We start from the raw sequence: 27,513 nt of genomic DNA, 5'->3' as shown, positions 1-27,513 counted from the left end.
CCAACTTCTTGCTTTAAATTTTGGGAAGTCCCACTCATTTTCTTCCCATGCTCTTGTTCTCTTTTGTCTGTCTGAGGAAAAGAGAAAATTGCCAGGGACAGAAGAAGTAATATCAGAACAGGCTTTCCCAATCTGAGCTTCTCCAGATACCAGGACTGTAACCTCCATCATCCGTATCCATTGTCGATACTGGCTAGAGATGCTGGGCACTGTGGTCCACGGCTCCTGGAGGGATGGAGATGTACCAAATGTTTCTAAAGCTTGAGATTTAAAAAAGAAAAAAGAAATTAGATTTTCCAGAAACATACGAAAACAGAATTCAGCTGTATGTTTCATACGCTACCCAGAGATCTTTGAACTTTGACAACATATAAATATTTTTAAATAAAAAATAAATACATAATTGTCTATGCTACTGCGTAACCAGATCTATTTTCCCAAGCAGGCTTTAACCACAGCAACCTTAATGATGAAGGAGGTGATGATGATAAGTAATCACAATAATGGATCTCCCTGTGTTGTTGGACTGGAAACGCAATAATCTTTGACCTTGTTAGATGATCTAAAGACATAGCTGTGTTAGTCTGGAAAATCAGTATGCAAAGGGATCTTGTAGCACCAATGAGACTTAGGTCCAAAACACACTGCAGAAATAATCCAGTTTGAGACCGTTTTAACTGCCTAAGGAATTCTGAGAAGTGTCGTTTTGTGAGACATTCATTTAGCCTTCTCTGTCAAGAGAGCTCTGGTGCCACGGCAACAAACTACAGTTCCCAGGATTCCCTAGCACTGAGCCAGAGCAGTTAAATTGGTCACAAACTCAATTGTTTCTGCAGTGTGTTTTGGACCTGAAAGAAAGCAGTGAGTAGCATGAGCTTTCCTAGGTTGCATCTGAGGAAGTAGGACCATGTCTATGAAAGCTCATGCTACCTGCAAAGGTGCTACAAGATCCCTTTGCATACATGTTAGATGATGTAGTCCAGCCCGCTCAACCTGGTCTGTTAGGTTTAAATTAAAATGGGAATTGCCTCTGAAAAAACAGCTTTTAAAAAAATGCAAGGATTAAGTTGTGGGTGTGTTTGCTTGGTTGTCCAGTCCTCACATAGGCTGCAGCCACACAGCAGAAATAAAGCACTTTGACACCACTGTAACTGCCTTGGCTAAGTGCTATGGAATCCTGGGATTCGTAGTTTGTCGTGCACCAGAGCTCTCTGACATGGAAGGCTAAATATCACACAATACTACAAATCCCAGAGCCAAGACAGTTAAGGTGGTGGCAAACTGCTTTATTTCTGCAGTGTGGATAAGTCCTTAAAGTGGGGTCAAACTGCATTATTTCTACAGTGTAGCTGCACCCCTTCCTGGTGCTCACAGGCGTCTAGTTCCCCCCCCCCCCCCTTTGACCCTTGCAGCAAGAGGTGAATCCTGGGATTTGTAGTTTGGCCAGAGTTCTCTTGACAGGGAAGAAGAAATCTCTCTGTGAGCCACCTTGGATTCCTCCGGGGAGAAAGACGGCATATAAATGAAATAAATACTTTATAAAACAAACCCCAGCTTAAACTACTGTGGCAGTTAAAGCAGTGCCAAACAGGATTGCTCCTGCCCTGCTGTGGCGGCATCAGCCAATATCACACTAGGCCTTTATAGTGGTATTATTGCACTTTAACTGCTATGGCTGCCTTCTGGGATTTATATTGGTTTCTGCCTGTCTGCCTAAAGCCCAAAACACACTGCAGAAATAATCTAGTTTGAGACCGCTTTACCAGCCCTGGCTCAGTGCTAGGCAATCCTGATATTATAATTTAATAATAATAATAATAATAATAATAATAATAATTAAATACAATTATTATTGTATAGGGCCATGGGGCTATACAATAATAACTGTATTAAATAATTGTTAAATATTTATTATTATTATTATTATTATTATTATTATTATTATTTATATAATAATGATAAATATTTAATAATAATTAAATAAGTATTTTATTAATAATTAGTTTATTATTATTAAAATAATAGTAAACTAATTATTTAGTTATTAAATATTATTATTTTATATATAATTAATAATAATTATTTAATACAATTATTATTGTATAGGGCCGTGTAAATTCATAATAATTGTATTTAATAATTATTAAATATTATTATTAATAATAATATACAATTATTATTATTATTTAGGGCCATATAAAATAATAATTGCATCTAATATTTATTAAATATTTGTATTATATAATAATAATAATAATAATAATAATAATAATAATAATAATAAACTACAATTCCCAGGATTCCCTTGCCCTGATTTGGAGAGAGGCTTCACTCAGCCACACTAGGCCTCCCCGGTTGCTATAGAAACGAGCCAACGCTCTCTCTGTTCGAACGCCTGCCTTGGACCACGCCCCCTCTGAAAGGGGATTGACCAGGCTCTCCAAGACCACGCCCCCTAAGCGAGGTGATTGGTCAGCCTCTTCCCCGCGCTGGCTATCTCTGGTCTTGCCCTCCTTCAGGCGCCGCTTGCTTGCGGCAGTAGCGCCTGGAGGGCTCTGAGGCAGCTGCAGAATCTGGCTGCCTCTGCAGTGAAGACCCGGCAGGGAGCTGTAGCATCATCGCCTCCTCTTCCTCCTCCTTGTTCCTTTTCTCCGCAGGTAATGAGGGTGAGGAGCCAGCATGGTGTCAGGCTGTGGTTGCATCCGCACTGCAGAATTAATCCAGTTTGACACCGCTTTAACTGCAATGGCTCAGTGCTGTGGGATTCTGGGAATTGTAGTTTTGCTGTTGTCTGGCTTCAAGTTTCCGACTCCTGGAGTTTTTCTTGGCAAGGTTTCTTCAGAAAGGGGGAATTGCTATTGCCATCCTCTGAGGCTGAGAGAGTGTGACTTGTCCAAGGTCGCCCAGTGCGTTTCAGTGGCAGAGCTGGGATTTGAACCCTGGCCTCCAGAATCATAGTCCAGTGCTCAAACCACTATATTATGTGGGGTACTATTATTATTATTATGGGTGGGGCGTGTGTGTGTGTGTGTGTGTGTGTGTGTGTGTATATATATATATATATATATATATATATCTCCTATGTGACCTAGAGTCACACAGTACTATATACCCAACTCTCTTCCATGCCAGCATTCTCTGAAGATGCCAGCCACAGATGCCATCAGGAATAAACTCTTCTAGAACATGGCCTCATAGCCCAAAAAACCCATGAAAAACTGTCATACATATACGTTATGTATAAAGTGCTGTAAATTTACACAGCGATGTCCGTACAATCAGTTAAAAACAGGTAACACACCATATTGCCTCTGAAATTACCTTCAAGGGGTTTCATGGCTGTGCAGAATTTGAAAAGGTGGCAGAGTTCTGGAGTCCAGCCAGTTCACAGGGCAGATCTCCAAATGCTGAAGCCGAGAGAGTGTGACTTGCCCAAGGTCAGCCAGTGGGTTTTTACGCTCGAGTCGGGATTTGAACTCATCTCCAGAGTCATGATCCAACATTGAAACCACTGTCTCTGGCAGAGAAGGCTCAATGTCTCGCAAAACTACAGTTCCCAAAACTCCATAGTGTTGAGCCTTGGCACTTTAAATAGTGTCAGACTGGATTATTTCTGCATTGCGGATGCAGCCCAAGACTCTGGAGACCAGGGTTTGAGTCCCAGCAGCGCCATTGAAACCCAGTGGTGGACCTTGAGCAAGTCACACTCTCTCAGCCACAGAGGATGGAAATGGCAAAACCCCTCTGAACAAATCTTGCCAAGAAAACACCCAGATTGGGTTGCCATAAGTTGGAAAAAGCTTGGAGGGCACACAACAACAACAGCAGGGGTAGTGGTGCCTAGTGGGGCTTCTCTCTTGCCTCGGTCTCCAGCAGAGATGTGGTTGGAGCTCCTCCTCCTTTGCAAAGTACCATAGCATCCAAAGTGCACTAAAGAGTGATGCTTTTATTTGACCAACCAAAATGTACAAAATGCATGATGCAACTTTTCAAAGCTCCACTGGCTTCTTTGTTAGGCCAAGGTATTAAAAATCATATGGGAGAATATATATATGTGTGTGTGTGGATGATGATGATGATGATGATGAAACCATTGGAACTTTGAAAGCTTGCATTGGGCATTTTGGTTTTTCCGAAGAAAGGTATTGCTGTTTCTTGAGTTTTGGATGTTGGTGTACTTTGTTGTGTGGCCAACATGGCTATCAATGAATATTGTTCTTTGCAGGGTTCCTTGGAAGTCAATAACCTCCCAAATTAGCTGTGAGGGTTAAATGGGGAAAACTGGAGTCCCTTTGGATGTCTGTGAGTGCCAAGAAGGGGTGCATCTGCACTGTAAAAATAATGCAGCTTGACCCCACTTTATCATTCACACTGCAGAAATAAAGCAGTCCGGCATCACTTTAACTGCTATGGCTCAATGCTGTTTAATCCAGGGATTTGTAGTTTTGTGATTTTAATCCAGGGATTTGTAGTTTTCCCTGTTAGAGAGCTCTGGTGCCCCACAAAACTGCAGGTCCCAGAATTACATAGCATTGAGTCATGGCTATTAAAGTGGTGTCAAACTGCTTTATTTCTGCAGTGTGGTAGCAGCCCTAAGCAGTATAGCACCACCCTGTGGATCTGTGGGATTTGTAGTTTTGCAGGGTCTTCAGCCTTCTCAGCCTCACAAAACTAGAAATCACAGGCTTCTGTAGGATGGAGTCATGGGAGTTAAAGTGGTGGCAAACTGCATTATTTCTACGCAAGGAGACAGAATGAGTGTGGAAGGGGGTCTCTCTCTTTCTCTTTGCACCCTTCCTCCAAATGGTATCTCTTCCAAGTGTTTTGTACTACATCCTCCATCCTCCTCCTCATTGGTAATGCTAGCGGGGGGTGTTGGGAATTGTCATCCAATAGATCTGGAAGGGCAGACCACTTGGGACCAAAAACTCCTAGAGCCCTATAAATAATGATTATTATTATTATTATTATTATTATTATTTCTTACCCATCTCTTCCCATGGATAGCCTGGGTGGAGCAGCAATTTGGGGCATTATGAAAAGGGTAGCAAGCTGTTAGATATAATATTGTTATTATTATAATTTTTTCCTGGGTGGAATGGGAAGAGGTGTTTGAGGTGTTTCTTGTCTGCTGTCCCAAAATAACTGTGCTGCTTTTGAGTACTATATACACTTTAGCTTGAATGGGTGGAGGGATGTGCGTGCACCATTTGCATGTTTTCGGCCAGCCCTGCAAACTCCAAAATAAGTTACACAGGAGACTAAAAATCACATGTTGTGTGTGTCAGAACTGTTTTGTGATCTCCTTGTAATAAATGTCACTTTAATTATGGAGTATCGCACAAATAAGGCTCATGAATACTCCTTAAAATAAGGAGCAGGTTGCAAGCCTTTGCGATGAGGTTGGCTCTAATCCACAGTTTAAGCAGCAATGAAAGTCACCAAGGAACATTTTGCTATTCTGTTCGTGGGACTTAAAAGTTAGACAAATGATGTAAAGGGTGTGGTTGAAGGCATGGTACAGACACAGGTTTTTCATGGAATGTAATATACATTGCTCCAATCAGTTGTTTTACATGAAAAAAGTGTTTGCTACAGCTGGTGTTAGCAAGTAAGGTAAACGAAGATGGCATATTCTGGGACCCTGGCTCAGTCAGGTTTTGTAAAGATAAGAATGCCAAGATGTTTGGAAAGAGACGTATGTCTAATGTCATCCATGGTTGTGCATGCAAAAAACACACATGCATTCTGGATACAATGGAGTTCCTTGCAAGTTCAAGCAGATCATGGAGGGTGTCTTAGAAATGGCAGATAAAAGTAGTTTGCTCACCTGTATTCATCTCCATCTGTAATACATAATTACACATGTTGTAAAGAACTGGCTGTATGTGGTGAAACCAGTCTCAGTAACTTTTACAGTGCAAAAAGCTTGCACAACAAAAAAAGCAATGTAGGTAGTGTTTCCTGATGATAGTTTGAAAAACATTGCCTTGAACGAAATGCTCAAGGAAAATTTGTCTGTATCGCTGAAATTTATAATCCCAATGAAGACAGTTTTATCTGATATTAATTTCACCTCATGTTTGTGAAGCCAGGAAGTACTGTAAAAAGAAATTTAAGATTTACATCCCCCTGGCACAGAGTTAGTGGGGGATCTGCTAAAATGGCTTGGTATGTTACTGATATTTCCTAAAAATGTTTTCCATTGTATGCTATATGCCAGTCATCTGATCTGTCATTTGATGCCAATCCATCTCTTGGTTATTCAGTCATAATGTTGAATTTGCCACAGTTTTCCTAGTACCTGTTTGATGGACTCTTTTATGTTTTTCAATGGGGTTTTTAATAGGTTATAATCAAATTTAAGTCTCACACACTCATATGGGAGTGTGCATCATATGAGGTTTGGTTGGCATGAGAGGCCAGTATTGCAGGATTAACTTTGGAGGAAGACGATGCTTTATATCTGTGCATATAACCGAAAAAGTGGCCTAATGGGTGGTTTTCTTTTTGTTCTCTCTTGAATAACACAGTCTCAGGATGAGGCAGGCGGCTAATCTCTGGAGAATTAAGTAATTGCTCTCACAGCTTTGCCTCAGAGCTTGCCTTTTGCTGCTGTGCATGCATATGCAGAAGCACAAGGTTGTGGGAACTCTCCAAGGGTTATGGGAATTTTTCAGACGCTCTTTCTAAGGTGGTGATGGTGGCAGCCTGTGCTGTAATCTCATGGAGGAGTCTAAACCTTGAGGCTGAAGGGCAGACAATTTGCATGTTAATGCACTGGTAGAAGGCCTGTAGAACTGAGCTTGCCTCCTCTTTCCCCAGTCTTTATGTTCTCCAGAACAATGGGCAGAATCAAGTCAGTGGCTAGAAGTCCAGTAAGAGACCACTTTCCTTTCTCTCTCTTTCACAGTAATTGCATACAAATGATTGATTTCTTTATTATGTTTCTCCTGCTCACCCATCCCTTTCTAAGAGAGCTCACAGCTCTGTATGTTAAATAGCCATCCATTCACAATTGTGGCTGAATGAACCAGATGTACTTAGCTTTGGAGAGATGTAGCAAAACAAGCTGCGATCGATGTGCTGTTTTTAACATACACATCTGTTAACAGTTGGAAGTGTGAGTATGGGGTATTTAACTGGTCCATTAAGTACCGTACTGACTTTCTCAAGTTAAGGAAGATACACCTTTTTAAGACGATCCCTGTGTGTGTCAGGGATTATTGAGCAAAATATAAGGAAATACAAATGAATTTTTACTTTGCATTGTAAGTTAGCATGTTGACTACTGTTCCACTTTTGGTACAGAGCAGGCTATGAAGCAGAGGTGGAGACCATGTGATCTTCCAAATGATGTTGGATTGCAACTCCCATCATTGCTTATGACTGAGGGATGTATAAGGGATTCAGTGCAGATGGGGTTTCCATCCAGCAATATCTGAAGGGCCACACGTTTTCATCTCCCTTATGAATCTTAAATATGGAGATGAGGGATAATTTCCTGTGATATTAGGGAAAGATGAAGGCTGCTTTGGTTAAGAGGCAGTCTTGTTTATCAGAATTTGCAGAGAAATGCACTGACTCCCTTATACATTCCTCTTAAGACTTAACTTCAATGCAAGGAAACCAGGCAGTTTTCTCCATAGTAGGACTCAGGCAGTTCACAAAAGAATCAGTTAAAGCCCAACAATCCTTTTTAAACTGTTTATAACAGTATAGTGTTAATTAAAGTGCATACAAAAGTTAAACAAGGAAAAAGCATATCCCAATAAAAAGCCTCCCAGTGTCTGATTACATATTAAAAATCTGCTTAAACAAAAAAGTCTTTGCCTGCTGGCAAAAGGAGAGCAGGAAAGGGTCCAGTAAGCCAACATATTGCTAAGCTAGCTTTCGGGTTTACCTCCAAAGATGAAACTGCTTTACAAATAACAATACCATAACCAGCATCCACATTTGTTTTACATCAGGCTACAAGACCAGGGACTGTGAAGCAATTAACACCCTTTGAAGATATATATTTTGCTCTATGTGATCCACGTCAACAGATAGTGTCATGAATTGTTGTCTAGAATGACACATGCAAAATTATTGGGTTAATTACGCAAACATTTCAATACAACATAAACAGAAGCAGGGAAATCAGCTTTACAGTTGGTTCTCTGTATCCACAGATTCTGCATCCACAAATTCAACCATCCATGGCTTGAAAAAAAATATATGGCACAGTAAAATGATGTCACTTATATAAAATGGCAAAATCAAGGTTTGTTTTTGTAATATATATATATATATATATTACAAAAACAAACCTTGATTTTGCCATTTTATATAAGTGACATCATTTTACTGTGCCATTATATATAATGGGACTTGATCATCCACAGATGTTGGTATCCATGGGTGGGTGGGTGGGATCCTGGAACCAAACGCCAGTGATACCAACGGCCCACTGTATTTGGTTAGGCAGGAACCCTTGCCTTAATGCTGTGCCTAAGAAGTTTGACTCTTGTTGATCACCATAGCATCTTGAACACAGCCACTTCCATTTGATTATGGAAAGTAAAGGTATAGCCACTCTGCCCAACTATAGTAGTTTCATACCAGTTTAATTTAACTGGCCCGATCCTATGGATTGCTGAGATTTGTAGTTTTTTAAAGACTTACAATTCTTTAGGACATTACCTTGAACAACAGCATTTGAACTCTTTAGCAGCCAGTTCTAAACATCTCCCTAAATTACAAATACCAGGATTCCTTAGGTTTAAAACCATGGCAGTTAAAGTTTTGTCAAAACTGTATTGCTGTGCAGTGTGGGATATACCCTAAGTAGGCCAGGCCTATTTTATTCTAGTACAGGAAATTTTTTGTTCTGTTCTTGTTTTTATTTTAGTACAAAGTGGCTTGCTTACATGTGTGCTTTTTCTTAATTTGTCCTGTTTCTCACTCTGGAGATTATCACACACAGACGGGATATGGAAGGGATCATCCCCCCCCACCTTATCCCATCCATGACAACAATCGTGTGAAAGCCTTTAATAACGTAGCACTGATCCTGCCATTATCCTGTCATTGAAGCAGCATTGCATTAACACAAACTCCCAAATGCAAAGTGCCAGGCAATACCACTTCAATGCCGGGACAATGACAGGATCAGCACAAGTCACATGAAAATCTTTCATGTGATCACTGTCACTCACACTTTCCAGACAGGATAATGTCTGGATAAATGCAACGTTCTCTGAAAGTCCTTTCAGCAATCGCGCGGGAAGGACGGGAGAGGGAGGGACAATGACATCCCGCCCCCGTGTGATAATATCTCTTCTGTATCAAACTCAAAGCCAAACTAGACCAGATAGTCCTATTCTGATTTAAGGGGTGGGATGGGGTGGGTGTCTCCAATTTAATGTGTGTCTATGGGGGGGGGGGGTTAAATTGCTGATAGCAACAATGATATTTCACCTGCTTTGCTGCTCAGTGTTTTCCCCCTCTGCCTTACATTTGCACTTGATTTATGTGGGATGTTATTACTGCTGAAGCCACACTAGGTCAGAATGAAGGTGCATTGACTCTCCCTGCATCCATCTAGGGCTTAGATATAAAGATCCAGGATTGGCCAACTTCCCAGGGCAGATTACATCTGCTCTTTTGTGTTTTTGGCCTGCAGTGACTTAGACCTTGATGGGCTTCTGAATGCTTGTTCAGCAGTATAATGAAAGGGGTGGCTTTCTTGATTGCCTGGAAGCAGCCTTATGCCTTGCGTGAAAACACAAGGACAGAGAAACTCATGCATTTGTAAAGGCTGGATTCCCCACTCCATCCTGTAGAAACAAATTTGGATTGCAATATTAAATAGGACTTGCCCATCCTCTTGTTTTCCTTCTTGTGTAGTTCATCTCTAAAACAGAAGCCTTGTACATTGTAGTATCACAGCATGGAAGAAGAAAAACAAATGTGAAACAAGATAGGGAACAGAAGTTATGGATTTTATTTTATTATGGACACAAAACACTTCAAATGTAACATTCTTTGTCAAGATGAAACAAATTCCTATAGCTAAAAATATGCTGGGATTTAGCATTGTTTACAGTTTACTGTTCAAGAGGTTTTCCCCCCTTTCCCCTCCAAACTGGAGCCCTTTCCCCCATCCTTTAATTAATTTCTGTTTAACTTTATTACATGTGCAACATTTTCAAACCACTGTTTTCTTACTTTCTTTTTATTTTCCTTGGTCAGTAATTTCACTAAGCTATTAAAGACAACTGACAAATCAGTCCATATAGAATAGTGAAACATTCAGGACATTGTTTACATTAAAGTGAAGCTCGTTATAAAGGACTCAAGAAGAGTATCGCAGTGGGACAGCAGAAAGTCGTCAATATTTATAAAGTGCTTTTCATCCCAAGAACTTGTTGCAGTCTACATACTCCCTCTTCCCAATTTTAATTTGTCAAAAACCCTGTGAGAGAAGTTACCATTATAGAATATGGCTGGCCAAACAAAGATCACTGCATGAGCTTCATTGCTGAGTGTTGATTTGAATCTGGATTTGTCTTAACTCCCTGACTACTCAGTTCCCCTCCCTGTACATTCTCATATTGTCCTGCTGTAGTGCATGTGTATTTCTTTAGCTGGGGTATGATGTCATCACTCTGTTGTCTTTTCACCTCCGATAACTTCTGGTAACCCGCTTGTGAGGTTTTAAGATGGCATCCAAGAAGTTGTTTATTGATTTTATGTGCACTCTTGTGTCCATAATGAAGAGGGAAAGGGAGTGAAGAAGGCGAAGGGCTTGTATTGCCAGATCCCTTGTGCGTAATGTGCAATGGAAGGGGTGCTTTGGCCAGAGCATTGTTGTTGGCTGCCAGAGGTGAGATTGCCTAGCCTGGGTAGCAACTTGGCCTCGTATCCTGCGTTGGTGGGTTTGACCTCGTGAGCGGTTGAATTGGTGGCAAGAAGAAGTGCTTCAACAATGGGATGCCGAGATGTGGATGTCTAGCTTTCACATGAGGCGAGAGACACTTTTCAATCTAGCAAACATTTTGCATTCAGAGCTTCAGCGCAGTGAGTCAAGGCTCAAAAGTCCCATCTGGAGGAGAGGGTAGCACTGACCATTTGGTGGCTTTCAAGCCCACTGCTATATCAGAAGGTGGCTTCTCGGTTGGAATTGGTGCTTCTACAGCAGCAGAAATTGCCATAGAAGTCTGCCTGGCCATGAAGAAGCTGTTATTAAAGAAAACTGTCTAGCTTGGAAACTACCATACGGTGGGTTTATTAATTTTTTAAAATTGTTTTCATTTTCCACACTGCAACAGCATATATACAGTATATGTGTGTGTGTGTGTGTATCTCTTACATAATACACACATGTGCGCGCACACTATTTTTTTTTACATTCCTAAAGCTGAAAGTACAGTTGGCCCTTCTTATACACGGATTTTTTATACACGGATTCAAGCATACAAAGTTTGAAAATGTTCAAAAAAAGTATACATTTCAAATCTCAAACCTTGATTTTCCATTTTTTAAAAGGGACATAATTTTGTTATGTCATTATATTTAATGGGACTTGAGCATACATGGATTTTGTTATACACAGTGGATCTTGGAACCAAACCCCAGCGTATAACAAGGGACCACTGTAGTGTCCATTTTGATAGTTCTAGTGGTAGCTTCATCACCACGTTGATCAATATTTCTTTGAAAATACAGTACGATTTCAATTGTGTCTGGTATTGCACAACTTTGGCAAGTCACACTCTCTCAGCCCTAGAAGAAGGCAATGGCAAAACAATCCTCCTCTGAACAAATCTTGCCAAGAAAACCCTGTGATGGTTTCACCTTAGGGTCACCATAAGCTGAAAATTATTTGAAGGCAAGCCCAGCCTTTCTCTCCTTCTCTTTCTCCCATCCCATTCTTCTCCTCCTGCTGTCTCCCCCCTTTTTTTATCCTCATCAGCAACCTGCTTTCAGAGATCACTTGTGTGGAGCTTTTGAAATTAACGGCCTGAACAGACAGGTCAAAATAAAGCTACTTTGGATCACTTTGGAGGTATGCTGTTTAAATGATGCATGCATCCTAAGAGGCTGGAAGCTGCACCAAAGCCACGTTCCAGTCCTAAGGTCTGAAGCACAGCTTTGTCGCAACTTCTGGACTCTTAAGATGCATGTGTCATTTAAACAGCATACCTCCAGAGTTACCCAAAGCAGCTTTATTTTGGCCTGTCTGTTCAGGCCCTAAGGGAAGGACTGCAGATTGCCCCTACCTGTTTTAAAACTTTGACTGATTGGCTAACAAGAATTGGTACCTGCTAGGCTGAATTAAGGTGATCACAGTATCAATAGCAATAGCAGTTGTAGCTTCATTTATATACTGCTTCATACCACTCTAAGTAATCTCTAAGAGGTTTACAACTGTAAGCTAATTGCCCCCATCAAGCAAGGTACTCATTTTAGCAACCTGGGAAGGATGCAAAAATGAATTCCCCTCTGTTTATCTATGCAAGTAACTCTATTGGAATGCCAGCTTTGTATTGAAATGTGTGAGGTGTGTTGTTGGTGGTTGCCTCTTCGTCCTCCTCCTCCTCAGTGGTGCCTTCCCTGAGCAGAAGTCACTCCATTTCAGGCTTGAAGGAGGTGGCAGGTCTAGGCATCCTCCATTTTTTATATTCCATTTGGTATAACCAAGCTGAAATCTAGGAAGCATCAACTGTGATGTGTTATCTAATATACAAAGGGATCTTGTAGCACTTTTGAGACTAAATGAAAGAAAGAAGTGGGTACCATGAGCTTTCGTAGACCTCAGCCTACTTCCTCAGATACATGCTTGGAGGGGAGAACATGCATCTGAGGAAGTAGGCTAAAGTCTATGAAAGTTCATGCTACCAGCTTCTTCCTTTCAGTTAGTCTCAAAGGTGCTGCAAAATCTCTTTGCATACTGATTTTCCAGACTAACATGACTATACCTTTGAATGTTACCTACTATCCCACGCAGTCTGCAGCTGGGAAATGGATGGCCAGTTCTCCCATTCTTGGAGGAAGGATGTTGCGGGAAGGAGAGATCTGTTGGAAGAAACAGCTGCTTTTGCACTTGTTCTTGCTGCTCTCGTCCACTGAGGTAAAGGCTCTAACAAGCCTTTCATTCCAAGAATAATCTCTCAACATTCATCCTCTCTAACAAGATCTACAGCTTCCCAGTCCCCAATTTCTCTACTAACATTGCACTACAAGTAGAGAGCAAGTGAGAGTAGTACCAACAGCAGGATGGGCCCTGAGCCCTGGCATTTGCTCCATTTATTCCACTGATCATCCAGCCTTGGCTACCTGTTCAACAAAGACTGGCTAGTAACCATGATATCTCGGGTGTGTGTGGGGGGTGTCATCCCATAAAGTAAGTGTTGTCAACAAGGCAATGTTACTCAAATTCATAGTACAATGACAAGTACCAGTCTCTAGCAAGTTTTCAGGAAGGAAGGAAACAGTTATAATAAATGGGCACAAATATGGTACCAATCCCTGGCATCCTGTGCTGAAAAATTTGCTGGTACCCCCACATCAAGTAGCTTGAGACAGACTGGTATAAGGGATATCTTTATTCAAAAAATAATAACACATCCACCTGCAAGGATTTCTCTCGTGCTTTAATATTGGATGATTAAAAAAGAACGGTGCAAAACCAAATAAGAACAGTTTTACTTCTGCACTATTCTTTATTATTCTAAGAGAGACTTTTTAAAATTCCAAAATGGCTTTCATTATTGACATTTACTCTTTAGATATTAGACTGTCATTGTGATGTTTTATTTCCTAGTTTAACAGTGTACGTTATTTTAAAAGTTTTGAGTAGAAAAGTGGTATATAAATTAAAATTGTATTTACAAATAGGATTTATCTGGCTCTCAGTTCTCACAAAGAATTTTTCCTTCAAAGAATTTGTAATTAAGTGTCATGGAGTCCACCAGATGTTGCTGGATGACAAGCCTCTAGATAGCAAAGCCAATGGTGAGGAATGCTGAGTATTGCAGGCTAACAATGTTTGGAAGCCCACACAATTTCCATTTCTGCCCTAAATATCAGAAGCCCTGGACTTGTGCTTAGCCTGCTTACTGCTAAATCCAGCCCTGGCCTTGCCTCGATATAAAAGTGGAGGCTCCCACACACTTATTGTTAACTTGTGGCTGCCTGGTATGAAGCACAGTATTAAGCAAATCCAGGATGGGATTAGTCAGTGAATGAAATACCAGAAGTACTGTACTAACATGGATGTAAAAATAGCTTTGGCTATTTCAGAATTTCGGTCATGCAGTATTAGCTTGCAGACTCAGTTGCTCTTTAAAAAAACCAACCGTCACTCTTAGAATTTCCATTCAAGCTTGGCTTTTCAAGCAACAACCTTTAGTTGGCATTTTAGAGACAGAAGATCCAGATTCACTTTCGCAGAGGCTTTTTCTGCTCAAACTTTTTATAGCTTGGATCACAGCAGTTTATGGTGAATGCTGCAGTTGGGGTTCAGTTTACTTAACATTAGGTAAGTTAGTAAATGGGAAGATGGTAGGCTGTAATGAGTGTGGGTTAGGCAGAACTTGAAGGAATGGAAGCCGGCATTCTTGCCCTGTCTTTGTTTTTCAACTGATTGTAAAACTTTGTTGTTGTTACTGTTGTTGCAAGTGAATTTGTACTGTTTTTTACATTAACATTTTTTTAAAAGGGGATATAGTTTTTGGGCATTGGTATGTTGACTAAAACATGCTTGTGTATATTTTTCAAACGTATACATTTTTCCTGTTTGCATGCTAGAAAGATACAAATATTGTTGTGCATAGTTTTTCTTCCAACAAAGTGAACCTCAAAGACTTACAAAATCTGTATTTTTCACAGGCAAGTTCACTGGGGGTTGTGAAATGGATAGTATTTTCTAACCCCACTGCAATGGATGTGGAGTGAACAAAATAAATAAATAAATAAATAAATAAAATACCAAATGACCATTGAATTAAAAGCTTGTGGATGGATATTTTCTTTTCACTGGCATGATCAGATGTCACTCTATCTGTGACTGGGCAATGGATAGTCACTTAAAGAACCAAAGACAGCACCCAAGAAAGGGCTGCATCTGCACTGCAGAATTAATGCAGTATAACTGCCATGGCTCAGTGCTGTGGAATCCTGGGATTTGCATTATTCTGGGATATTTAGTCTTCTCTGTCAAAGAGCTCTGGTGCCATAGCAAACTACAAATCCCAGGATTCCACAGCACTGAGCCATAGCAGTTAAAGTGATGTCAAACTGTATTATTTCTGTAGTACAGATGAAACTAGGACTCCTCCTTCTTTTGTACTTGGGTCTTCCTTGGCATGCAGAACTTAATTGAGAGCAAGGAAAGTATTTAGTATAACTTCTCTCCTTTCAGGTCAATCGAGCATGAAGCTTTAGGCAAACAGCTGGGTTGCTTGGCACAAGAGGAGTGCAATTTAAGAAGACTGACCTCTGCTGAAATCCCTCTTTCTCTCTATGTACAGTATGTGTCTTACGTGGAGGATTTTGCCAGGAATCCCAGCCCCTCCCTCAACACAGATCTCAAGGAACAGAAATATCAATGGAAAGAGCTTAGAAAAACTACTTTGTTCTACAACACACAGAATCTCTCAGCCACCATGAGGTGTCATCCAAGAAGTAACTTTACCAAGCTCTACCCATGGACATCACTGCTGAGTTATTATAAACTACTGTACTCTGATACCCTAACCTTTTACAGTAAGCCCTTGGTATCTTCTAGAATTTGGTTCCAGGACCAAAATCTGTGGATGCTAAAGTTCCATAAGATACAGTGATGCAGTAAAATGGTGTCCCTTATATAAAATGGCAAATAAAGGTTTCCTTTATAGAATATATATATATTCAAGCCGTGGATGCTTATATCCGTGGATACAGAGAACTGAATGTTCCTGGAGCGTTCATCATGGACTAGACTGCATTAAGCCATTCCCTTCTAGCCACTACAGCCCTTTCTACAATATTAAAGTTAGGGCAAGAACTTTTCTCTTTACTCTTCCCTTTTATTTAGCAATGGGCAGTGTTGTTCCAGTCATAGCTATGCAAATAATCTTGGATTTCTTTGCACCCTCCCCCATTTATTAAAAAGGGCAGCTCTCGCTTTTGTTTGTAGAGACTATTTTTAAGATATTGTGTTTTTGTAAATGGTTTGAATAGCACCATAAGTTAGTTTGCATGTCACCATAAACCAGGCTCCCCAGAGCAACATGCATCTTTCAAATTCTGTGTTGTGATTTCTAACTGTGCTCAATATAGCTCTTTCTCTCTCTGCCAAATTAAAGGCACCCGATAAGGCGAAATTGAATTTCTCACCACTTGGGGAAGTTGCAGGGGCAGGTGAGACCAAATATTTTTTTATAGTTTTTTGTGGGTTTTTCAAGCTATGTGGTCATGTTCTAGAAGAGTTTATTACTGACGTTTCGCCAGCATCTGCTGTGGCTGGCATTTCTCTGAAGATGCTAGCCACAGATGTTGGCAAAACATCAGGAATAAACTCTTCTAGAACATGGCCACATAGCCCCCCCCCCCCCCAAAAAAAAAAACAAAAAAAAAAACCTATGGATGCCGGCCATGAAAGCCTTCGACTTCACTTCAAATAATAGTCATCATATTTCATGTGGATTACTGGAAAAAGTAATTTCAAAAGACTCAAGGAAATCAAAAGAGGAGACAATTGAACACAGTTTCCATTCTATGAGATGACCAAATTGGTGTGGAGGCATAATTTGTATTTCAAAGAGCTGTGAGAAACCTGTATGATAGAACAAAGCTGGAAGAGAGAATAGTGATAGCCATGAGAACCTTAAATGCCATGTAGGTTGCACCTGGTTGTCTTTTATCATGTAAAGTAGCCGCTGGGTTTAAGAAGAGGCCATGATAAAAAAAAAATTTTTTTTTTAAAAGGTTGTGATCTCCTGTACTTCGTGGCTCACAGGTTTTTACAATGAAGTTGAATATTTCTTTCAAAAACAAATTTTGGAACATTGACCATTATTTATGGAATTAAAAAAATGTTACTCTATCTGTTCAAACCAGTAATTTACTGCTCCTTGGGAAATTAAGGCTGAATTATACTGCCTTCTGAGAAGTGATCACATTCATAAGTTGGATCTCAAAGGTCATATAGTCCAACCCCATCACCAGTGCAGAAAGTCCACTGCTACAACAACGTTCATGCATCATCGTCATCATCGTTATCTAACATTACTAATATCATCTTACATTATTATGATGTAATGTAAAAGAGAGACACATACTATCACTTCTTATTGTTGGAATTAACACATCCAGGAGGCATAGGAAAGGAGAGAAGATAATGGCCAAGTAGGTAGTGAGAATCATGCAGTTTTCCAGCTGTTGTTGAACTGTATGTTCTAGGAAACCTAGCCAGAATAAGCAATGATGGAGTTCCAGTCCTGCAATATCTGGAAGGCAATATGACTCTCTTCCAGTGTAATGCAAGACCAGAATAAAATCTACCCATTCTGATTAAACTGCTCAGTCAGAAGTGGGCCATTTATGCCCCCCTAAATGTTTCTAGACAGAAAGTCCCATTATCCTTCTCTGTTGGCTATGGGAGTCATAGTCCGGTACCATCTGCAGATCCAAAAGATGTTGAGCCCTGTCTTAAACACCTGATAATCCTGTACCTCAGGGGTGGGAAACCTGGGGCCTTGAGTTCCCAAATCACCCCCCCCCCAGGGCTCCCTGTTGGCCATACCCAGTCCTGCTAGATAAATGATTTGTAGTTTAAAGCTTTTGTATATTTTTTGTCCTATTCTGAAAGGCTGGAGTGCCTCTCCTAAGACTTAGTTACTGGTAGTGGGTGCTTTAGGCTAAAGTATGATGATTTTATGGTTGCAACCTTTTCTCTTTGGTCCTAACCACCACTGGAATGCCTCCCCAGAACTTCTCTGGAATTCAGTGTGGCCCACAGAGTGAATGTGGTTCCTTACTCCTGCTGTATCTGCTGTACTAACTGGGACTGTGAGGTCCTCTTTGCAGAAGCTGACTTTAAAGATAGGATCTGACATACTGGCCCATGTCGACCATTTTGTTCTACTTTGGAGCATGTTTGGAAAACGGTGTATGTTACAATCCTTTTTCTTCTGTGTGTTTCATACTTAACCTCCAAACCTGTCCAATTGCACCATGAAGCATGTAGGATCCAGCGTGGTGTAGCGGTTTCAGCATTGGACTGTGACGCTGGAGATCAGAGTTCAAATGCTGGTCACTGGGTGACCTTGGGCAAGTCACACTCTCTCAGCCTCAGAAGATGGCAATGGCAATCCCCCTCTGAAGAAACCTGCCAATAAAACCCCATAATAGGTTTGCATTAGGGTTGCTATAAGTTGGAAACGGTTTGAAGGCACACAACAACTATTAAAATGAAGCCCAACAATATATTTTAGAAGAAAAAGAGGAAGGAGTCTCTTGTTTGGCCACAGACAGATGCCTTCCTGATTTTGCAGGGACAGTCCTGATTAAGCCTCTGCTGTCCCACTTTTTTAGCTGCTTTTAATATGTTCCAGTTTCTGTCTCCTCCTTCCACTTTCGCCCTTCATCCTCAGCTTACTTCATTTCCTGCAAACTGAGTTCTAAGTACAAAAGTAGTTTGCTCTCAATTAATTCAACAGAGGAGAGGAAGGGGCAGATTCTTGCTGTTCCCAGTAGACTCAGGCAAAGGCAAACTGTTGCAGCCTCTCCTAGCTTGTCTGCTCTTCTTCATTAATAACTTTCGCCATCTGATCACACACTGATATTGCTTGGCTACATGTGCCCTAGTTTTTATCTGTGAAATGTCAGAAAGTGTGCTGCCTTTGCTCTATGACTGGTGTGTTGCTGGGGGGCAGGGAGTGAGAACATTGCCCTCCCAGAATAAGAATTCTGCATCCCCAGATGATGATTTCCTTCAGTTCCCACATTTCTAGCATTACAGTAACATAAAACTTCAATTGAATATTTAGAAATATAGTTTAGGCATCCAAAGAGAAGGGGCAGGCAGCGTTACCAAGGTAATGCAAAAACAGCAATAGAAGTGTTTGAGGTGTGAATGGTTTTTCAGTATCTTACTTCCTGGAATGATAGAAATCTGAGGATTCAGGGAAATTTCATGTGGGGAATTGACATGAGGAACCAATGCCCATTTTGCCTCTCCTGCAGCTACACCCCTGCATTGTATGTTTCCTGGTAAACATGTAAAGTACTGTGCATTACTTACTTGTTTAGGTCACCTTCAAGTGATCTACATTTTAAGGTGTACCTATTGTTTTGAAAAGCTGTTGTGTGTTTATATGACAGAAACATGTGAATTGTACAGGTGAGCACATCAGAGGCAGCATGATGTAGTGGTTTGAGCATTGGACTATGACTCTGGAGAGCAGGATTTGAATCTTCTTTCAGCCATGGAAACCCATTGGGTGTCTTTGGGTAAGTCACACATTCTCAGGCTCCATGAAAGGTGAAGGCAAACTCTTGTTAAACAAATCTTGCCAAGAAAAACCCATGATAGGATCACCTTGGGGTTGCTATAAGTCAGAATGACTTGAAGACACACAACAGCAACTACACCAGGAAGCTTAGATTAGCCATTTTTCAGTGTGCTGTCCTTGGCAAATACGAGGTTTGCTGCCATATAATATTTGAAATGAGGCATGCTTCTGTGCCTTGAACTAAGTATTCTCCATGCTTTTACTCTCCCATTTCAGCATTGTCATCTTAAAAATCTAGAAAGACCCCACTGCATTTTCTTAGAAAGGGAGCTAGAGGGAACTGCCCCTGAACTTGACACCTCTTCAGAAGAGGAAAGTAAAATGTTCCTGATCACTGTACATGATTTCACACTGAGTTAACCATACACTATTGCATCTCCTTGAGTTAAAAGCAGTGAAAGCTAGGATTACTGCAGCAGGCTGCTTAAAAGCCAACCTTGCCAACTGCATTCAGAGATTAAAAGCCTGTCAAAGATATATCACGGGAGACTTGGTAATTGCTTTGTGAGGTCAAAGAAAGTATATTGCCTACTGCTGGCTGTTTTTCTTTGGCTGTGTTTTCGCAGCTAGGTTTAAAAATGGATGTCGTGCAAGTTCAGTTTCCTCTGAGTAGCCGCATAGCTACATATGTAGTGACGGGCAAACTCCTCTAGTTCTGTTTGATGTATTTGAACATAATCTGTTTCCCAGTCAATCCCCACTAGGATTCTAATCGCTTTCCCAGGAGTGGAACAAGGTCCCAACCCTGTCTGACCTGCAGCCGTGAGTCCCTACAATCTGTTATCCCCATTTTCCCTCTTAGCCAGCAATTTTTGCTAGGAAGCCGCCTATTTCCCCAGTGCCTTCTAGAATATGGCTAGGATATAGAGTTGCCTGGGCACTTGATGTCCACAGTGAGAGCTCAGGTGCCTTGGGAAATTTCCCTTAGTCACTAGCATACTGTATCCCACAAAGAGAAAATAGGCCTCCAGAAAAAACTGACAGACAAATGGTGAGGTGAGAAGAAAGCACAGGTCAACCACCATATCCATGGAACTAACATTCATGGTTTTGGTTATCTGGCTGAAAAATTAGGGACACATTCCATAGCATCAGGCTGGAAAATGCCCAGAAAGGTGTCATATCTAGAATCTCTGGGTTCTCCAACATAACTCTATGATATATTTGTACATATGCCCTTATTTTAATAGGGTTCGCTGTTTTGTTGTTTCCAGTATCCACGGAAAGTCCAGGAACTGAATCTTCACAGATTGTCACACTGTGTAGACAATCACATTCCAAGCCAGATAACAACATTTCTTACCTGCCTCTCCCCCTGGATTGAGGCAGGGAACAACAACAATTAACAGACAAATGACATCAGTTAAACATATCAATATAAAAGGACAAATAAGATGTATGCATATTAAAACAATCCATAGTTAAAAGTCACAGTTTAAAAATCATCTGGATAAGTCTGCAGGAAGAGATTGGTCTTTAATGCTCTTTTAAACCTGGACAGTGTATTCAGCTGTCGAATCTCTTACAGCAGGTCATTCCACAGTCTAGGGGCAAAGAAAAAGTCTTCTGTTGGGTAATTACCAACCTAGTCCTGGCTGATGAGTAAAAGTCCACCAGAGGACCTGAACTCATGAGGCATTATTGAGGGAGAACATTGCAAACCATTGGGCTTCATGCTCTCAATTAGAAAATCATCAACTTTGACATCATTATTTGTGCTCTTTTAAAAAAAACTTAAAGTACTGATTTCTAATAAGAAAATTTCAAGAGATAACGACAATTCAGGTTGACAAGGGCAGTAGCATTTCCCATATGAGGACAACTGAAACTAGAGTTACAGTATTATACTACCAGAACTACCTGGCTAGCATGTCCAGTGATGGTGGAGGCCGAGGTGTTCTTGGAGCGATATTCTAAAAAGGAACTCTGACGGAAGCATTTTGTTCTTATTAGTTCAGGGGAAACAATGAAAAGGAGAGGGAATGAGAGGATATAACCTGCAAAATAATAAGTTATTAAGAATATAACATGGATAAAATAGAGGAAATGGTTTAAACTCATTTTTTAAAGCAAAAGTGATTGTATACGGTGACATTATTACAATTAAACAAAGAGTAGAGGTTGGAAGTAATTTTATTGTTTGTGTTTTATTGTTTTGTGCTTATTGTCTCTGTCGTATTTTTTCTGATGTTATTACTGTTCTATTATAAAATAAAAAAATAGAAAGAAAAGAAAGAGAGGACATAAGAGATTTATATAGTTATTCATGGTATTAAAGAGCAATGTATTTCTTGCTTTTCTTTGATAATAGAAACTGAAGTAATTCAATGAAGCTGAGATATGTAATATTTATTTGAAGTTCAAATTCCAGCACCACATACTCATATCAGAGGAAATTCAAGCTTCATTTATAATGTGTTAATGCCAAGTAGATTGGCCTCCTCCAGTTAAAAATTACTTTACTAATTTAATGTAGCTTTTATTCATTCTCATGTTTTGTGCAATTGTCAGTGTAATACATCTTGATGGCCATTTACACAGATGGTTGGGTAAAAAAGTGGGGAAAGTAAGAAGTAAACATACATACCGCGTAAGTCATTTAATGGATTTATATTTCAGAACTTCACAAAGTTTGACATGGAACAAAACCACTAAGAATGAAAACATGACATGCCTTATACTTGTGGTCCGGTTAGGGTTGCCATAACCCTCCTGCCGGCGGGACATTCCCGGTTTTTCACCACTAGGAGGCATCCCTGCACGGTTTCCTCCTTGACTCCCATCCGCAGTGTTGCTAATCTGGTGACTTTCACACCAAAATGGGTACTTTTCAGAGCCTTTGGTGTGATTTTGGTGGTTGGTTTTAATGGTAATTTTGAGAGTTGAAATAAGTTCCAATTATTTTTATTCAATTAGGGCTACGTTTTATTGCCATATTAACATTACTGGGACTTTTCAGGGATTTTGACTGAATATTTGGTGAGATATGGGGGGATTTGGTGAGTTTGGGCCAAACGTTTGGGGAATTATCTTTGAGGCTTGTTGGCAACAGGAGGTTGCCAGACTCAGGAAGAGGAGCTCCTCCTCTGTTTGGTCCCAGCAAGGCAGCAGGGGAGAGAGGGCCATTTCCTTTGGCACCGAGGCGAGGATGATGAGGAAGAGGAAGAGGAGGAGGAGGAGGTGCGTGGCCATTTTCAATATTTATTTTGCCCCTGTGTATTTTTTCTAACTTTGACTGCCAGGGCTCAATGCTCTGGAATTCTGGTGTCTGTGAGACATTTAACCCTTTCTGTTAGAGAGCTCTGGTGCCACAATAAACTACAATTCCCAGGATTCCATAGCACTGAGCCCTGGCAGTCAAAGCAGTGTGCTTTGGACACAGATATCCTCCTTTTGTGAGTTAATGAATGAATCCAGTCCCTAGCCTTTCTTTCTCTCCCACACACTGCAGGAGTAATAACCCACTTTGAGACTGCTTTAACTCAATGGTAGGGAATCCTGGGAATGCTAGTGTTTGGGAGACATTGAGACTCCTCTGTCAGAGGCTCTGAGGCCACAATAGACTACAATTCCCAAGATTCCCCAGCACTGAGCAGTCTCAAACTGGACCATTTCCTCAGTGTGGATGCACCTGGTGAGGCATTCTGGGCACTGCAGTTCAACTATATTTGGAGGGTTATGGGACTCCCTGTCAGAGATAGCTCTGGGGCCACAGTGTACTACAATTCCCAGCATTCCCTAGCACTAACCCAGGACAGTTAAGTCACTCTCGAACTGGATTCTTTCCTCAGTGTGGATGCAGCTTTGGTGAGGAACTCTGGGCATTTCAGTCCAGCTATGTTTTATTTCTGCAGTGTATTTTGGACCAGAGACAAGGTGACCAGACATCCTCCTCCTTTTCCAGGACATGTCCTCTTCTGTCACATTTCAAAATGTCCTCCATTTTGATCATGCCTAAGAAACATGCATTTATATTAACATTTTAAAAAAATAATCAATTTTTTTTGCGTGTCCTCCATTTATTAAAACTGTGTCCTACATTTGAAAATGTAGTCCTACGTTTGTCCCAGTTTGGAGGTCCTGACTTATGGCAACCCTAGGTCCGGTTGAGACTGCTTCAGATCATTCACAAAAAATATTGATTTTTTTATTATAAATACAAAAAAAAGAGGGGGCAGGAAGCTGAGAACAAGATTCTCAGGTTGAGCCTCCCTTATTCAGAATTCCAAAATTCACCATACTCCAAAAACCAAAACTTCCTGTGTGGCTGAGACAGCGACACCTTTGCCTTTTGATGGTTCAGTGTACACAAACGTCATGTCATGCACAAAATTATTTAAAATATTGTATAAAATTTACCTTCAGGCTGTGTGCATAGGGTGTACCTTAAACGTACATAAATTTGATGTTTAGCCTTAGGTCTCATCTCCAAGAAAACTCATTGCGTACTAATACAGATATTCCAAAATCGGGGGGAGGATCAAAATATGGAACAGTTTTGCTCTCAAGCATTCTGGATAGGGAAGACTCAACTTGTGCATGGATATGAGCTGACCACTTCTCCACAAGTTGTATTCTCGGTCCATTTTGGTTGGTAAAAGCAGTATGCCAGGTGGCAGGGAATATGCAGCATTACAGAATTTCTGAGACTGCAACTCTCATGACCTCTTGCCTTTGACTATGCAGTCTAGAACTAACAGGATGGCAGTCCCACAACATCAGGAGTTCTGCATATTCCCTAAAGGTGTAGTATAGCAGGCTCTCATTGAGCACTGCAGTTGAAATAATAGTCCTGTAACATGACTTGTCGTTTTATAACTACTCTTCTCATGAACTGATGCACCATCTTTGGTTAGAAACTCAAGCATGTGTTCTGATTATGTAACAGTGGGGAATGAATGCTTAGCTACCCATGATGTGCATTTATTACAATTGAATCTGGCATGTGCAGCGGGATTAACGTCAGCAGTGAAACAGGAATGCAAAAATAGCTTCTGAATAATAAATGTGCCAGAAGGGGGGAAACTGTCTCCTTCTCTGCTATATCCATCTGCCAGTGTTGTCCTAAGCTGCACTGCCCTTAAGCTGGTCTGTTATTTATATCCTCTTTACTGCATATATAGAAAGACAGTGGCGAGTGTCCGCTTTTGCTTTGTCAGAGATCTTAGGATCCTGAAGCTTTAAAAGTCTTCATTGTTGATGCTGCAAGTTTAAAAATAATGTAAAAAGCACTAAGAATTGGGTTACTGTTTAATTGATGGGTCTTAATACTGTCAAAGCTAGTAGTTGTTGGGGAGTCAGGTGAGAAGATCGATGAAGCTTCTCGTGTTTATCTGCTTATAAGCAATGGAGGAAGGGAGAATCTCATTTTTTTCTTTTGGGATTGAATATTAGATTTTCTATCTGAGATCCTTGGCAAGAATGTTTTTAGTCTTGTAGACTAAGCCCACTTTGAAGAGAACAAATACAGATTAAGTCTCTCTTATCTGAAATGATTGGAACCAGAAATGTTTGGGATTTTAGATTTTTTTTCAGATTTTGGAACATTTGCATATATTTAATGAGATATCTTGGGGATGAGACCCAAATCTAAACATAAACACAAAATTCATTTATGTTTCATATACACCTTATACACTTGCCTGAAGGTAATTTTATATAATACTTTCAATAATTTTGTGCATGAAGCAAAGTTTTGTACATTGAACCATCAGAAAGTGAAAGTGTCACTATATCAGCTACCCGTGAAAAATTGGTTTTTGGAATATTTCAGATTTTGAAATTTCAAATAAGGGGGACTGAACCTGTATCTTTTCCCTAATACATTCAGTGTTCTAGCCTGTAGTATTATTGTCTTTTTACTGCCAGGAACAGGGAGAGGTCCCTATGTGAATTTCTGCCTTATTTTTCCATAGAAAAATAATTCGGCTGACTTTAGATACAACACACTTTGATTCAGGTGGATGGAAATGGGGACACCCTGTTGCTGCTTTGGATAGCAAAATTGCCTCAGACCTGGGTTGTTGCTGAGTGACTGAGTAATAACAAAATATGTGCATCATGCCAGAACATAAGGGGTTGGGGGGAGATGTTATATGGAGTTAGAGATATGGAAAAACTTAACTTGACAAGCAAGTTTCAGAATTTGGAATACTGAGAAAATTCAGTAGATAAAATGAAAGGACACAGGTCTTGCCCACAGGCATCCGAGCGTCTTGCAGAGAAATTATTATTTCATTGGTTATGTAAAGATCCCGCTCTGCCCTTGTAAAAGAGGAGTGAGCACAGCAGGCATTCGCTTTTCCAGCAGATGTCCCGTCTTAACTGGTAGAGATGCTGATGATCCCCAGATAGCCTTCCAACCTCTTGTGGTGCTCGGTTAAGCAAAGGAAATGTGAGAGTGCAGCCAAGTTCACAGGTTGCCTGTTAAGCCATATCAAATTGTGTGATGTAATTATGGACACAGAGAAAATCAATGGCTTGGTAAGAACTGTGGATGGTTACACAAGGCTTCTAACCAATTGTTTTTGCATCTTCTTCCTCTTAGGAACATATTGCAGCTGGAAACATTTTAAGAGGGCTCAAGAGAGACTTTGAAAGCAACCATCTCTAAATGGAGGAGGGTTAAAGTGACTGCCGTTATTTAATCCTTCGCTGTCCTCCCATGTGACTTAAGTGGTATTGAAAAACAGATCCCCTCCTTGCTTTTCTGCCAGCCTTCAGCTTACAGGCTTCCTAGCATCCTCCGGCGTCAGCTTTTTACCGACAATGGCAACAAAAAGGAATACCAGCGAGCCTCTAACAGCAGGGCTTCAAGGGAGTGCTCGAGCATTCACAAATTGGGGCAGAAATGTTGCCAGCTAACTAAGGGATGTAACAACATAATTTCCACCCTTTGGCTCTTGGACTGGGACCTGAATCAAGAAGGGGGCAGGTACCCTCTTGACTCCTACCTTATGAGGTCAGCTGTTCAAAGGGACCTGAAGATGCTGGGACCTGTTCTAAACAGTCACCTAGTCAAGTTTGTTTGTCTGCATGATGACTGTTGTGTGGCAACCTGAATGCAGAAGTGTCAGGAAGGGGGTGCCCTTCTGTTTTTGGGCATCACCAGCGGCATGTACTCCCTCATTCCTTTGATGTAACAGTTCTACAGCTTTAATTTCAAATCTTTAATTTAAGCCTGTAGGCTCTGATCCCCCTTCTAGTCTTCACATTTGAAAAGGCTAGTTAAAAGTGGATCCAAGGGGATCTTTGTGTCATCTGTAATTTACTTTTTCTTGGAGAAAAATAGCAATGCATTTGCAGGGCTGAGAGGTCTATTTTGAATAAATGTAGCCCAGGACCAATATCTTGACCTTGCAAAAGTTTCTGCTTAAACTACCACCAGTGATTTGGTTACATCTGGATCATTGTTGCTACATTTTCCCTGTGGACCATCGTGTTGAAAGCAAACAGATATGTGATTGCTCCAGACTATGACCACAGGACATATCAATGGCGGTTTAGGGAGCCACCGATACGTGAAATGGAATCGGGAAGACAGCGGAGAGGACTATACAAAGAGTGAGGTCTACGCAGATGATGGACAGGGCAGGCAGCGCCGGTTGACCCCCTTTGAGAAGCTCACTTTGGATATGTCCCGGGATGAGAAGGTGGTAAAAGAATTAACCCTAGGGAAGAGGATTGGGTTTTACCGCATCAGAGGGGAAATAGGGAGTGGGAATTTCTCGCAGGTGAAACTTGGGATCCATTCTTTGACCAAAGGTAAGCTGTAGAGTGCATAGAATATGTGTTTGGGTGATGTTGAGTTCATGGTGTCATGGGGAGGCACAGAATGGAGGCTGATGAATGATAAAAGTTGTCTGTGCAGAAAAAGCACCATACAGTGTGCTGCTTTCAGGGTTGAGTGAAATATGTAGTATACATATGTAACTGAAGGGCATGCCCAGACCTGGTGCCTTTTCACACA

The 27,513-nt window shown here is 40.8% G+C and overlaps 1 protein-coding gene across 2 annotated transcripts in view; it reads left to right on the top strand.

The window, feature by feature from the left end:
- The first annotated feature begins 2,573 nt into the window (after positions 1–2,573).
- Positions 2,574–27,513, top strand: part of NIM1K (NIM1 serine/threonine protein kinase) — a 47,756-nt gene continuing 22,816 nt past the window's right edge. The window contains exons 1-2 of one of the 2 annotated variants that reach the window (XM_089513268.1): positions 2,574–2,657; positions 26,092–27,308. In XM_089513268.1, coding sequence (XP_089369394.1) covers positions 27,020–27,308 — 289 coding nt within the window. In that variant the 5' untranslated portion in view covers positions 2,574–2,657; positions 26,092–27,019. Of the gene's footprint in view, positions 2,658–25,934; positions 25,963–26,091; positions 27,309–27,513 lie in introns of those variants that run through there. The other variant, XM_089513269.1, reaches the window with a different exon arrangement.

Source organism: Sceloporus occidentalis, unplaced genomic scaffold, assembly GCF_023333645.1.
Source record: "Sceloporus occidentalis isolate IW3139 unplaced genomic scaffold, rSceOcc1.0.p SCAF_1, whole genome shotgun sequence".
Taxonomy (NCBI): domain Eukaryota; kingdom Metazoa; phylum Chordata; class Lepidosauria; order Squamata; family Phrynosomatidae; genus Sceloporus; species Sceloporus occidentalis.
The sequence above is the reverse complement of the archived record's forward strand: the minus strand, read 5'-3'. Positions and strand labels throughout refer to the sequence as shown.